Source organism: Erythrolamprus reginae, chromosome 8 (assembly GCF_031021105.1).
Source record: "Erythrolamprus reginae isolate rEryReg1 chromosome 8, rEryReg1.hap1, whole genome shotgun sequence".
In the NCBI taxonomy this organism is placed as follows: Eukaryota; Metazoa; Chordata; class Lepidosauria; order Squamata; family Dipsadidae; genus Erythrolamprus; species Erythrolamprus reginae.
The window spans coordinates 41,102,441-41,117,554 of NC_091957.1; the positions used below are offsets into that span (position 1 = coordinate 41,102,441).

Sequence of the window (15,114 nt, forward strand, 5' to 3'; positions counted from 1 at the left end):
ATACCATGGTCGATGTTATCGAAAGCCGCTGAGAGGTCAAGGAGCACCAGGACAGAGGACAAGCCCCTGTCCCGGGCCCGCCAGAGATCATCCATCAACGCGACCAAAGCAGTTTCCGTGCTGTAGCCGGGCCTAAATCCAGACTGCTGAGGACCTAGATAATCGGCTTCATCCAAGGACCGCTGGAGTTGAAGTGCCACCACCTTCTCGACAACCTTCCCCATGAAGGGAAGGTTGGAGACTGGACGGTAGTTATTAAGCACGGCTGGGTCCAGGGAAGGCTTCTTGAGGAGGGGGCGCACAACCTCCTCCTTATAAAGTGGCAGAAAGGACCCCCTCCCCAAGGAGGCGTTGACAATCTCCTGGACCCAGCTCCGTGTCACCCCTCGACTGGCCGAAACCAGCCAAGAGGGACACGGATCCAGTAAACAGGTGGCGGAACTCACAGCTCCAATGGCCTTGTCCACTTCATCAGGTGTCACCAAGTCAAACTCCTCCCAGACAGATGGACAAAGACGTTTAGCCCCAGTCACCTCGACTGACTCATTGTCAGTCGACTCTGTTTCACAATTGGAGTCGAGGTCTGCTCGGATCCGGGCGATTTTATCAGCGAAAAACGTGTTAAAATCCTCGGCACTACTCTGCAAGGGCTCCCCAACTCCCCTCTGATTAAGAAGGGAGCGGGTTACCCTAAACAGAGCGGCCGGGCGGGATTCCGCTGATGCAATCAAGGCGGCATGATACGCGCATCTTGCCGCCTTGAGCGCCACTTTGTAAGTCTTAATATGAGCTCTTACAAGTGTTCGATCGGATTCGGACTTACTCTTCCTCCATCGCTTCTCCAGACGTCTCTTCTGGCGCTTCAACACCCGGAGCTCCTCGTTGAACCATGGAGCTCTACGGGGTCTAGTGCCGCGGAGAGGTCGCAACGGCGCAATCCGGTCAAGAGCCTCCCCTGCAGCCTTGTTCCAGGCCTCAGCAAGAGACTCTGCCGAACTGTGGACAAGTGTATCTGGAATAACCCCAAGCGCCATCTGGAAGCCTTCTGGATCCATCAGGCGTCTGGGGCGGAACCTCCTAATTGGTTCCGCCTCCCTGCGGGGAAGGATTGGAGCCAGGAAGTTAAGCCGCAGTAGGAAATGATCTGACCACGACAAAGGCAGCACTTCTAAGCCCCTTAATCTCAGATCATTACTCAGTTGCTCAGAGAGGAATATCATATCGGGTGCGTGCCCACCCTCGTGAGTCGGACCCTGAACTACTTGAGTCAGGTCCATGGCTGTCATGGTGGCCATGAACTCCTGTGCCAGTCCAGAGGAACTGCCGAGCGACGGCAGATTGAAGTCCCCCAGGACGATAAGTCCGGGGAACTCCACCGCCAGCCCGGCCACCTCCTCGAGCAGCACAGGCAGGGCTGTTGACACGCAGCTGGGAGGCAGGTACGTGAGTAACAAGCCCACCTGAACCCCTAAGTCCAACTTCACCAGGAGGGACTCGCAACCCGCAACCTCTGGAGCAATGAGCCTACGCAGGCCAAGACTCTCCCTGGCTATAATAGCCACTCCCCCCCCCTTCCCTGGGGTCGAGGTTGGTGCCATACCCGAAACCCAGCTGGGCAAATTTCAGAGAGAGGAACTCCTCCCTCCGGGCCCAGCCAGGTTTCGGTCACACAAGCCAGGTCGGCCTCCTCATCCAGGATCAGATCCCGGATGAGGAGAGCTTTATTTACCACCGACCTGGCATTGAGTAGCAACAACTTGAGCCCAGGGCCAGAATTACACTCATCACCAGTGCTTTGAGTTAAGCTCATGGAGCCTGAAGAAGGGATCGCTACTAAGCAGCGATTCCTCCTTCCCCTGGAACGGCTAGCTCCATGGCTTCCGCCATACCTGCCTCTCCCCAGCAAGACTGGGATATTTTGACCCTCTGCCACCCCAGAGATAAGTGTCCCCTCCCCTCCTGCCCCTCCAGCGTCAGGTGTGCCAAAAATTCCATTCATGTCATATTCATTCATTCCATACATATTATAATCCCTCCCACCCACTCCATTCCATCTATCACTCCCCTCCCATTCATTTTCATTCACAGTATTCCATTCATTCCAATAATTACTAAAATAGTCCCATTCATTCATGCCATCACCACCATCCTCCCATCCACTTAAAAATCCCCACAATAATTTAATTAAAAAGAGTTAATATAAAACTAATAGTTCATATTATTAAAATATTAATTATTAAAAATATAGATAAATATAAGTAATAAAAATAAATATATAGGTAGAAGATATTTCAACTGGTCAGTTAATTAATCAATTAAGCCAAGTTCATATAGATATCATCCAGTCTAAAAAGGTGAGTCTGAGGGATGTATGATGTTATTAGTAGGACAAACAGTCCTGAGTATAAACTCTGTCCTCTGTCGTCCCAGGTTTTCTCTTTGCCACTGTCGTTGTTATCAGCTTTCTCACCTCCACGACACCCCCGGTCTCTCATGGGTCGCCCCAAATGTCTACCAGTACCTCTGCTGTTATTTGAGAGGTATCTCTGTATCCCCTGGTCTTCAGTTATAGCATCCAGCAGCCACAAGGTTTTCATACTGTCAATTTCAATCTGGCAGTTTCTTTCTCACAATCTCCTTGTTCACTATAATGGCAGACCCTCCTTCTTCCAGGCACTCCAGCACCGAGTATGTCCACCGCAAAGCCCTCCGACGTCAAGCGTGCCCACCATGTAACCACTCGACGTCCAGCGTCTATCCGGTAGATCCCGTTGTTTTTGGGAACGTCCTGCTGTTGTGGGGGACGTTTTCCTCCATCTACTTTCCTCCTCGGCCCGTGCACAGTCGGCCCAGCATGCTTGCCCTGAACATTCACACACTCGCTCGCTCCTTCTCAGTCCCTCTCCACCTCTCCTTTTCCACCTCTGTCCGTGTCAGTATGAGTCAATGCTGGGCGGCAACCCCCACTCTTCTTATCTCTGCCAGCCCCCGGGTTGAGCCTCCATGTAATTGCAACAATACAGCTCACCCCACTGCAGAATGCTCTTAAAAAGTGTGGATTCAGGGCAGAATCAAACCAGCTCAGTCACAATCGCCATTTTCCGAGCCCCAGCTGATCGGGGCTCCCAGCTTTCTCACAGCAGGAAATAAAGAGAAAAGCACGATCCTCCGAAACGGGGGAGTCTAATCCTTCTGAACTATCTGTTGTTTTTCAAAATTAACTGAAAAGTTTCCCTATATTTGATCTTAATGCCGTAGTCCAGCGGAGCAGCAGTCTCTTCCCTCCCTCCTGCTACTCAACCGGAACCGGTTTCCTCAAAAGAGGCTTCAGACCACCTTAGTAAATCCTCAAATCAGGTGCTAACCAAAATTATAACTTTTGAGTCCCTTCCTTGCACAGCCTAAGGTCTTTCAAGAACAGGATAAAGCCTGCATGGCATCGGGCCAGATTACCTCCGAGACCGCCTTCTGCCGCACGAATCCCAGCACCTGGTCAGGTCCCACAGAGTCGGCCTCCTCAGGATCCCGTCAACCAGACAATGTCGTTTGGCGGGGCCCAGGGAAAGAGCCTTCTCTGTGGGGGGCCCGGCTCTCTGGAATCAGCTGCCCCTGCCGATTTGCACTGCCTCCACCCTCCTTGCCGCCAGGCCTGGGGCCATTAGATCCTAGCCCCCTGACCAACGAGTGTTTAGTGTATTTATGGAGTGAATGGTGATAAATTTATATTGGAGTTTTTAAGTTCTTTTAGTCATATTAATTGGATTTTTTTGAGATGTATACTGTTTTGTACTTTTGATATGTTGTGAGATGCCCCGAGTCCTCAGAGAGGGGCGGCATACAAATCCATTTAATAAATAAATAATAAATTGGGGGGGGGGGGGAGACTATCTTTAAAAAGTAGGTGCTTGGCCATTTCGAATTCCCAAATATACAATCTGCATTCAAATTCATCAGGCCCTCTAGAAGCCACCCATTTACTAATCCATACTTCCACAAGAAAAGCATACAAAGAAAACATATGCAACCCATTGATAGTTTTATTCATTTTTAATCTACCTTTCTTAGTTTTATAAATAGCTCAAGGCGGGAAACATAATCCCTATTTCCTCTTCCTATTATGCCCACATTAGCAACCCTCTGAAGTAGTTAAACTGAGAAAGAGTGACTGGTCCAAAGCTACCTAGTTGGGTGATATTCCTAATGTAGGACTAGAAATGAAATTCTCCTGGTGTTTGGCCCAAAGACACTCACTTGGTTTTTCTATCTTGGCTTGACTAGAACTCACCATCACTGGCCCAAAGTTTCCCAATCAGTTTTCATACCTAAGGCAGGACTAGAACTCACTGTCTCCCGGTTTCTAGCTTTGCACCTTAATCACTTGACCAGGAGTGTCAAACTCAAGGCCTGTGGGCCATGGGGCCGCCCCTGGAAACAGCAACAAACACACACACACACACACACGCACACACACACCATTTTCACTGGCAAGAGGGCTAATGAAACAAATTTTAAAACAAAACAAAAGGATAAATGTTTCCCCTTTTGCATTTGAGCACGCAAGAAGAGACAGAAAAGGAGAAAGAGAAGAAAAAGAAGGGAGAAGAGCAAGGACAGGAAAATAAGGAAAGAGGGAAAGGAAGAAGAAAGGAGAAGGAAAAGGAGGGAAGAAAGGAAGAAGGAAGGAGAAGGAAAAGGAGGGAAGAAAGGAAGAAGGAAGGAGAAGGAGAAGGAAAAAAAGGGAAGAAAGGAAGGATGGATCTCAGAAGGGGAAGGGGGAAAGGGAGAAAAGAAGGAAAGAAGGAAGGATGGATCTGAGAAAGGGAAGGGGGAAAGGGAGGAAGGGAGGAAGATATAATGAGAGGGGGGAGGGGCTGAGGGACGTCCTGATTTAGAACTTGACTACCACAGGTGCCCCCGACACAAGTGACATTGAGCTGGGCATAGCCACTCTGGCCATACTTTCCCCAGCCCTCCACCCAAGGTCAACTCTGATGTGGCCTTCAATGTAATCGAGTTCGATGCCCCAAACTAGACCATACTGTTCCATATGCACTTTCATCACATATTCTGTTTTAAGGTGAGACAACCAATAGTTCTACCTCCTCCAACAGGCGAAAAAAATATAGTCCTCAGTGGCACACCTGGCAGACATTTCCATCCATCCCTCTTCCTTTTCTTGGCAGTGAAATAAGTAAACGGCAGCAGAGGAGAGCGTTTCCCTCCGCTTAATGGCAGGATGGGCCCCAGGACGTTTATGAACACGCTAAGGTGCCGGAATATTCGTGCTCGCATACGTACTGTTTGTGAGCAGGTGGTTCTGCTGCAGAGGACTAAGCGGGTGAGCGCTCGCCAAATTGGCCTGCCCCGACAGTGCCGCGTGGCTAATCCCGTGATGGGATCCTGTTGGGATCGGCGACTGAAGCTTCTCTTTATCCCACGAGGATTCACTTCCACCTTAAAAGATAAAAAAGAACAGCAGACAGAACGTTGAATGTTCCATTCTTTTAAAGGTAGCTTGTTGAACCTGCCATAACTTACACCTCTAAATAGAAACGATCCCCAGCTCCATTGGTTGTGAAAGGTATAGTTTGTTAGAGACTGTATTTTCAGACTATAAGATGCACCTTTTTACTCCCAAAAAGAGATTTAAAACTTGGGTGCATCTTATACACTGACCACCCAGCCAGCCCCCCATCCTTTGGTCTCTCCCTCCTAGCAATTTACTTCCTTGCAGCAAACAGAACTGAGCCTGTTAAGCCAAGCAACTCATTGTCAGCTGCAAGGAGGCAAATTGCTGGGAGGGAGAGGCAAATTTTTATTTTCTGTTAAACTAGATGCAAGGAGGTAAGTCAATAACAATAAATGTAATAGAACATATCAATGAAAGAATAGAAGAAGAGATATAGGAATAGAGGAAAGGTATAGGAGATACAGGAGAGCAATAGGACAGGGGACGGAAGGCACTCTAGTGCACTTGTACTCGCCCCTTACTGACCTCTTAGGAATCTGGATAGGTCAACCGTAGATAATCTAAAGGTAAAGTGTTGGGGGTTTGGGGATGACACTATGGAGTCCAGTAATGAGTTCCACACTTTGACAACTCGGTTACTGAAGACATATTTTTTACAGTCAAGTTTGGAGCGGTTAATATTAAGTTTAAATCTGTTGTGTGCTCTTGTGTTATTGTGGTTGAAGGTGAAGTAGTCGCCGACAGGCAGGACGTTGCAGCATATGATCTTGTGGGCAATACTTAGATCTTGTTTAAGGCGTCTTAGTTCTAAACTTTCTAGGCCCAGGATTGAAAGTCTAGTCTCATAGGGTATTCTATTTCGAGTGGAGGAGTGAAGGGCTCTTCTGGTGAAGTATCTTTGGACATTTTCAAGGGTGTTAATGTCTGAGATGTGATATGGGTTCCAAACAGATGAGCTGCATTCGAGGATGGGTCTGGCAAAAGTTTTGTAAGCTCTGGTAAGTAGTGTGAGATTGCCAGAGCAGAAGCTACGTAGGATTAGGTTTACAACTCTTGAAGCCTTCTTGGCTATATTGTTGCAGTGGGCTTTGGCACTTAAATCTTTTGTTATTAGTATACCAAGGTCTTTAACCGAGTGGGGATTATCTGTGATAATTTGATTGGCTGGGGAATTCTGGGAGTTGAAGTCCAGATATCTTCAAGTTGCCAAGGTTGGGAAACACTGGTCTAGACAACAAAATGAAGAAGCTTTTTAAAATAAATGCTTGATCTGAAGAGACCCTGTAGTATTGTATCTTCTTTTAAATAGCAGAGAATAACTATACTTCCCGGAATTAAATCACTTTTAGGAGATTTGTACCCTAAGGAATGTCTTTCTCTCTTTTTGCTCCTTTTGTTATTTTGCGAAGTGGTAAAAAGGAAGGTATGGTTGAGACTTGAGACTATCTGGATTATTGACAATGCCAGGAATTCATTAACTAGATTTCCAATTAGAATCCATAATATTTCATTGACGTGTAAGAGACAGTGGCAGGGGGAAAAATGTATCTTAATTGAAGATAACAGCAGAGAAGCATTCTACATTCTTTATGATGAACACTTGGCTAATAAATGTGATTCATGCTATCAAACAGTAAAATCCGGAAGATCAATGACAGAGCCAAAAAAGGGAAAAGCTCCATCATTTTTATGCTCGCAGCCGAGCTATGAATTATCTTTACTAGTGCAAATGTGTAATTTGCAAAAACGATGAGCTTTGCATAGGCAAAGAAAGATGCGTTTATGCCAAGTTAAATTATATCATATGTTCTAATATAATGTGGCGCAATTACAGTGGAGTTCAATGGGTACGGCTGTATTTGTGTCAGCCGAGGCATCATAAATTCCACACATTTTACAAGGATGACCTCAAATCCATATTGACGGAGAGGGGGTGCAATTCAGACTTTGTCTCTAAACAGATCTTCTAGATGTGACAGCGCTCCAGAATGTAGAGCTGGAACAGGTCATGACAGGCCAACCGGTTCTGAAAAACTAGATCTTAATTTGCTTGGAAACTCGGGTTGTTTAACAGTTCAATTCCCACCTACGTTTCCACATTTGGGTCTGGAGAGGGTTAACCTTCTCTCATTTCAATAAAAAATACAGTGATGCCTTGTCTTACAAACCCCTCATCATACGAACTTTTCGAGATACAAACCCGGGGTTTAAGATTTTTTTTGCCTCTTCTTCCAAACTATTTTCACCTTACAAATTCAAGCCACCGCTACTGGGATGCCCCACCTCCGGACTTCTGTTGCCAGCGAAGCGCCCGTTTTTGCACTGCTGGGATTCCCTGAGGCTCCCCTCCATGGGAAACAGCACCTCCGGACTTCCATGTTTTTGCAATGCTGCAGGGGAATCCCAGCAGGAGAATCCCAGCAGCGGAAAAACGGGTGCTTCGCTGGCAACGGAAGTCCGGAGGTGGGGTTTCCCAGCGAGGGGATCCTCAGCGAAATCGCAGCATCACAAAAACATGGAAGTCCGGAGGTTGGGTTTCGAGGACTTCGGTGTTTTTGTGATGCTACGATTTCACTGATGCTCCCTTCGCTGGGAAACCCCACCTCCGGACTTCTGTTGCCAGCGAAGGGCTCGTTTTTGCGATGCTGGGATTCTCCTGCTGGGATTCCCCTGCAGCATCGCAAAAATACAGAAGTTTGGAAGTGGGGTTTCCCATGGAGGGGAACTTCAGGGGAATCCCAGCAGCGCAAAAACGGGCACTTCGGCTGGCAAAAGGGGTGAATTTTGGGCTTGCACGCATTAATCGCTTTTCCATTGATTCCTATGGGAAACATTGTTTCGTCTTACAAACTTTTCATCTTACAAACCTTGTCCTGGAACCAATTAAGTTCGTAAGACGAGGTATCACTATACTCCCCAACTAAAAAAGACATCCTAGGACCGTGAGGGTGAACCTATGGCATTGATGGCAAACCTTTTTTCCCCTTAGGTGATGAAAGAGCGTGCATGCTCATGTGCAATTTCACCAATTTTTAGCTGGTTTTTTGCTTCCGTGCATGCACGGAAGCAAAGAAATCACCGAAAATTGACGAAATCTCTCACATGTGAGATTTTACTTCCGGTGCATGCGCAGAAACAGAATCTCATGCTCATGCATACGCGTGCATGTGCCGGACGCCCGCTTGCCCACTCTGGGCTCAGGGAGTGCACCGGGAGCACCGGAGATGAGGAACCCTTGCCTTCATGTAAGACTACTTTGCATCGCCATTAACTCAGCGAATTCAGAAGGAGGCTGCAATAAACCACTTGTTGTTACATATTTTCTGGCTTCATCAGAGAGATAGCAAGAAGCTTCAGTGAGTAAAACATTTTCCACCTAGTCATTAATTCTGGTTTCAACCCCAAAATGGGGTCATGTTTATTTGACACCAACATTTTGTAATATCTTATATTACAAGATATTGTAATTACACTGGTACCTCTACTTATGAACTTAATTTGTTCCATGAGCAGGTTCTTAAGTAGAAAAGTTTGTAAGAAGAAGCAATTTTTCCCATAGGAATCAATGTAAAAGCAAATAATGCGTGCGATTGGGGAAACCACAGGGAGAGTGGAGGCCCTGTTTCCTCCCAGGAGACTCCTAGAGAGGCCCAATGGAGGCTTCTCCCCGCCTTTTCCGACCCTGTTTCCTCCCAGGAGATTCCTAGAGAGGCCCCACGGAGGCTTCTCCTCGCCTTTTCCGGCCCTGTTTCCTCCCAAGAGATTCCTAGAGATGCCCTACGGAAGCTTCTCCTTGCCTTTTCCGGCCCTGTGTCCTCCCAGGAGATTCCTAGACAGGCCCCACAGAGGCTTCTCCCTGCCTTTTCTGGTTACAGTTTCGGAGGTTTGGGTTTGTATGTGGAAAATGGTTCTTGAGAAGAGGCAAAAAAATCTTGAACACCCGGTTGTTATCTAGAAAAGTTTGTAAGTAGAGGCGTTCTTAGGTAGAGGTACCACTGTATATCTTGTTTCCTGAACGTTTTTTTCCTCTACCTAAAAAATGTTAACTGGATGCGGAACACACCCAGTCAACCCCAAATAGGGTGCCTTATCACTTTCCCATTTAAATAGATAAATGGGAAAATGCATTCTGCCCTGCGTCAATTTTTTCTTTCCATCTCTTCCGCTGAAGTTGGCCATGTCAGAAGCAACTGGGAGGACTCAAGAGATTCATCCATGTTGCATTTCATGAATATTTTTTTTTTCTCGGTTATGAAAACTTTTCTTGGGTGGACAAAGGACATAAATATCCCTCCCTGCTCACAATATTACAGGGCCTTTGGGCAAGAGATTCTTCAGCAGTACAATGGGAAGAGAAAAATCTTATATTCAAGCATAATGTCCAAACAAATTATTTACACTCAGATATTTTCCTCCTATCTTTTTATCTTATGCAGCAAATATTTTATACAAAGGGCAGGATGACAGCTGTAATCAAAAGAGGAGGCTGAAACGTTAACCATTTCAGACATGTAGATGATACCCCTTTGCTAGCTGAAAATAAAGAAATCTTAGATTTCTTTGTTTTCAGCTTAAAGCTTAGAATGAAATTTTTAAAAGGAAGTAGATTTGTATTAAATATGAGTGCTAAATATTAAGAAGGCAAAGATAGTTTTAATAGTATTAAATTGGGCGTCCTCCTCGATCCACAGCTGACATTAGAGCACCATCTTTGGGCTGTGGCGAGGGGGGAGTTTGCCCAGGTTCGCCTGGTGCTCCAACTGCGGCCCTATTTGGACCGGGAGTCACTGCTCACAGTCACTCATGCCCTCATCACCTCGACGTTCGACTACTGTAATGCTCTCTACATGGGGCTACCTTTGAGTGTTCAGAAACTCCAGATCGTGCAGAATGCAGCTGCGAGAGCAATCATGGGCTTCCCTAGGTGTCCCCATGTTACACCAACACTCCGCAGTCTGCATTGGTTGCCGATCAGTTTCCGGTCACAATTCAAAGTGTTGGTTATGACCTATAAAGCCCTTCATGGCACCGGACCAGAATATCTGCAAGACCGCCTTCTGCCACACGAATCCCAGCGGCCAGTTAGGTCCTACAGAGTTGGCCTTCTCCAGGTCCCATCGACTAAACAATGTCGTCTGGCGGGACCCAGGGGAAGAGCCTTCTCTGTGGTGGCCCCAACCCTCTGGAACCAGCTCCCCCTGGAGATTAGGATTGCCCCCACCCTCCTTGCCTTTCGTAAACTCCTTAAAACCCACCTCTGTCATCAGGCATGGGGGGACTGAGATATCTCCCCTTGCCTATGCAGTTTTATGTGTGGTATGTTGTATGTATGATTTTTAAACAATGGGGTTTTTTAGACTTTTAATGTTAGATTTATTATTATAAACTTTTAATATTAGATTTGTCATTGTATACTGTTTTTATCACTATTGTAAGCCGCCCCAAGTCTACGGAGAGGGGCGGCATACAATCTAAATAATAATAATAATAATAATAATAATAATAATAATAATAATAATAATAATAATAATGTGTTTCCACCTCCTCTAGGTCCAATACGAAGGTAATATTGGAAAGCCAACCCCATCCAGGAAAGCCATTAGAAAGCTATAAAAGGCTAAGAACTTTCCAATCAAACAAGAACAGAAAGCCAAGACATTGAGAATGAGCAGAGTGGGTGTAGGGATAGATTTCTTCATATTTCAATTTTTGGAAATGCTAACTAAGGATATTGTGGCCTGTAAGGTTAACTAACCAGTCTTAGATCATATAAAATAAAGCTGATGTTCCACACAAGTGGTGATCAACTCACATAGGTTGGAGGTTGATGTATAGAAAATGTGATCCGGATTTGCAAAGTTGGGGGAAGCAGAAAGAAGATAACAAATGGTTGGATTAAAGGTTGGCTGGAATGTCCTTTAAAAGGTAGACGTCTGAGCTAGAAGGCAGGGTTAAGCATGCCATCTGTTTAGAATCACTGCATTGTCCTAAGAGATCCAACACACCTTGAATCCCATTGACTCTTATCTAGAGCCAATTTAGCGTTGACTGTTAGCTGACCAGATTCTGGTGTATACGTAACGATCAATTTTTCTATGCTTTGAACTCTGACAAACGTTCCTGGTTTATTTGCTTCTGACAAGAGGTAATGGAAAATGGACTGAACTTAGAGTTGGGATTTCGTTTATTTATTTTTATTTTATTTGGTTGGATTTCTGTGCTGCCCTTCTCTGCAGACTCAGGGTGGCTTATTACAAAAGAATAAAATACAGTACAATATAATGAGTGAAACCCAATATAACACTAAAACTAATAGTTAAAACCCCAATAGTATAAAAAACATTCACTCAACAACCATCACACAATCACATCATCTTTCGGCTGTGGCGAGGAGGCCGTTTGCCCAGGTTCGCCTGGTGTACCAGTTGCGGCCCTATTTGGACAGGGGGTCATTGCTCACGGTCACTCATGCCCTTATCACCTCGAGGTTCGATTACTGCAACGCTCTCTACATGGGGCTACCTTTGAAAAGTGTTCGGAAACTCCAGATCGTGCAGAACACGGCCGCGAGAGCCATCGTGGGGCTTCCCAGATTCGCCCACGTATCTACAACACTCCGTGGCCTGCACTGGCTGCCAATCAGTTTCCAGTCACAATTCAAAGTGTTGGCCATGACCTTTAAAGCCCTACATGGCATTGGACCAGAGTACCTCTGGAACCGCCTGCTACCGCACGAATCCCAGCGGCCGATAAGATCCCACAGAGTTGGTCTTCTCCAGGTCCCGTCGACTAAACAATGTCGTCTGGCGGGCCCCAGGGGAAGAGCCTTCTCTGTGGTGGCCCCGGCCCTCTGGAATCAACTCCCCCCAGAGATTAGAACTGCTCCCACCCTCCTTGTCTTCCGTAAACTACTTAAGACCCACCTATACCGCCAGGCATGGGGGATTTGAGACACCTTTCCCCCAGGCTTATTATAATTTATGTTTGGTATGTATATGCTGTTTGGTTTTTAATTATGATAGGGTTTTCAGTTTTTTAATATTAGATTTGTGCCATTATAATATGAGGGGCGGCATACAAATCTAATAAATAATAACAATAATAATAATAATAATAATAATAATAATAATAATAATAATAATTATTATTATTATTACAGCCAGAGCAAGATGCAAGGCTCAATGGCCCCAAGCCTGCTGACAGAGGTAAGTTTTTAAAGCTTTGCGAAAGGCCAGGATACTGGGGAAAGTATGGATCTTTAGAGGGAGTTGATTCCAGAGGGCCGGGGCAGCCACAGAGAAGGCTCTTCCCCCAGGCCCTACCAGCCAGCATTGTTTAGCTGATGGGATCTGGAGAAGGCTAACTCTGTGGGACCTGACCGGTCACTGGGATACGTGAGGCAGAAGACGGTCCCATAAGTAACCTGGTCCTAAGCCATGTAGGGCTTTTGAACAACAAAGCTGTCCAAACACAGGTAGCGTTTTTGGCAACTTCCCTTTATATCTGACAACTACCACATGTTTGGAGTATAAGACGCACCAGAATATAAGATGCACCTTAGTTTTTGGGGAGGAAAATAATTTGTTTACAAGGTATTCATCTGGCTAGCGTCCTTAGTCTGGTCAGCTTCAGCACATTATTTTATCCCCTGGTTAAGGGCTTAAAAATATATTCTGAGAGAGTAACAAGTAACAAGCTTGCAAGCCAGTCAGAGCTGGGAACATCATTAGCACCTGGAAAAGAACAGTCTGAGCAGGTAGAGCAATGAAAAAAAGCCCTGGAAAGACTTAGGGCTTGGAAAACATTCTTCTTTGCAGAGAGTAACAATGAAAGATCCTGCAAAGCAAGAGCTGGGAAGATGGTTAGCAGCTAGTTAGGGATGGAGGGGAGCTACATTCAAAGGATAAGACACACCCAAATTTTCAGCCTCTTTTAGGAGGAAAAAGGTGCGTCTTATACACCGAAAAATACGGTAAATATGGAAAGATGCGAGACTTGTCCTGCAGGACCCAACATGCACGACAAGTTTGTCTCATCCCCCTCCATCTTAATGTCTACCGAAGATTGAGGAGAGGAGCACACGTGTTTTAAACGGATTCATGACCAAGACAAACATGGTGCTGAAACATTTTGCCTGTCAAGATGAATCAGTTTCCGTGGCTTGTAGGAGAGAAAGAGAGAAGAACAAACATGCTTTAATCATAATTAACACCACTACAGGTCCGCATCATTTACTAAACAGTGGATGCATTGTGTAAATTAAGATGATGATCCATATCTGGACTCATTCCAGAGAATGCCTGCATGATAAATGCTGAGGAAGGAGAGCCAGGCATTGCCTTGCAAAGAGCAGAGACGGTGCCTGTTCTATTTCACAGAATCCTGGACCTGAAAGGATCCCTTGAGGCCATTCATACCAACCCCGTTCCCTGATGGAATCTAAATCTAAGCCTCTCAGGTTCTTCTGTTTGAATACAGTGATCCCTCGAGTTTCGCGATCTCGATCTTCGCAAAACGCTATAGCGCGATTTTAAAAAAAATATTAATTAAAAAAAACCCCACTTCCGCGTTTGGCTTCAGGACTCAGCTGGGAAGCGGCGCGGCTGTTTTAAAAGGTCGCAGCCGGCCTGGGGGGCTTCCCAGCACCCCCCCGAACCTCCAACCTGGGTCTTCCCGGCCGCCCACGCAAAGGGGAAACCCCGGCTCCTCGCTGATGCCCGCCGCTCGCCCGCCCGCCAGCAAGAGGGGGAAGACCCAGGGAAGGTTCCTTCGGCCGCCCAGCAGCTGATCTGCTCGGTAGCGCAGCAGCAGCGAGGAGCCGAATCGGGGTTTCCCCTTTGCGTGGGCGGCGGGGAACGCAAACTCCACCATCTATGCATGCACGGCCATAGAAAAAAAAGGGCGCGCATGTGCAGATGGTGTTTTTACTTCCGCAACCCTACATCGCGAAAAATAGATTATCGCGAGGGGTCTTGGAACGGAACCCTCGCGATAATCGAGGGATCACTGTACATCCAGTTAAACACAATGCATCCAGTATCCTAATCAAGGAACTACCAAGAAAAGTACCCCTTCATCACTAACTACTGTAGATAGACAGCGAACCTTGTATTGATTGGGTTTGTTTGTTTGTTTGTTTGTTTGTTTGTTTGTTTATTTATTTATTTATTAGGTTTGTATGCCGGCCCCTCTCCATAGACTCGGGCGGCTAACAACAATAATAAAAACAGCATATAACAAATCTAATATTTAAAATAACTTTAAAAATCCTTATTAAAAACCAAACAAGCACACACACAAACATACCATGTATAAATTGTATAGGCCTAGGGGGAAAGGATATCTCAGTTCCCCCATGACTGAAGACAGAGGTGGGTTTTAAGGAGCTTACGAAAGGTGAGGAGGATGGGGGCAATTCTGATCTCTGGGGGGAGCTGGTTCCAGAGGGCCGGGGCCGCCACAGAGAAGGCTTTTCTCCTGGGTCCCGCCAATCGTTGTACTGATAATGTTACCTAGTTGGGTAATGAGATGCCTGTAAGCAAATAACCAACCTTAGAGAGCACCAAGGACTATGAACTCTTGCAGAGAACATACCCCAAGGTTTTATCCACTTAAGAAGGCTATAAACCACCTATTATACAAGA

General features: G+C 46.0%; 1 protein-coding gene across 1 annotated transcript in view; it reads right to left on the bottom strand.

Moving 5' to 3' along the window:
* The window catches only part of DACH2 (dachshund family transcription factor 2), a 386,481-nt gene that overhangs the window by 78,726 nt on the left and 292,641 nt on the right, over positions 1-15,114 (bottom strand). The window contains exon 5 of the mRNA XM_070760141.1: positions 5,299-5,454. Coding sequence (XP_070616242.1) covers positions 5,299-5,454 — 156 coding nt within the window. The remainder of the gene's footprint in view (positions 1-5,298; positions 5,455-15,114) is intronic.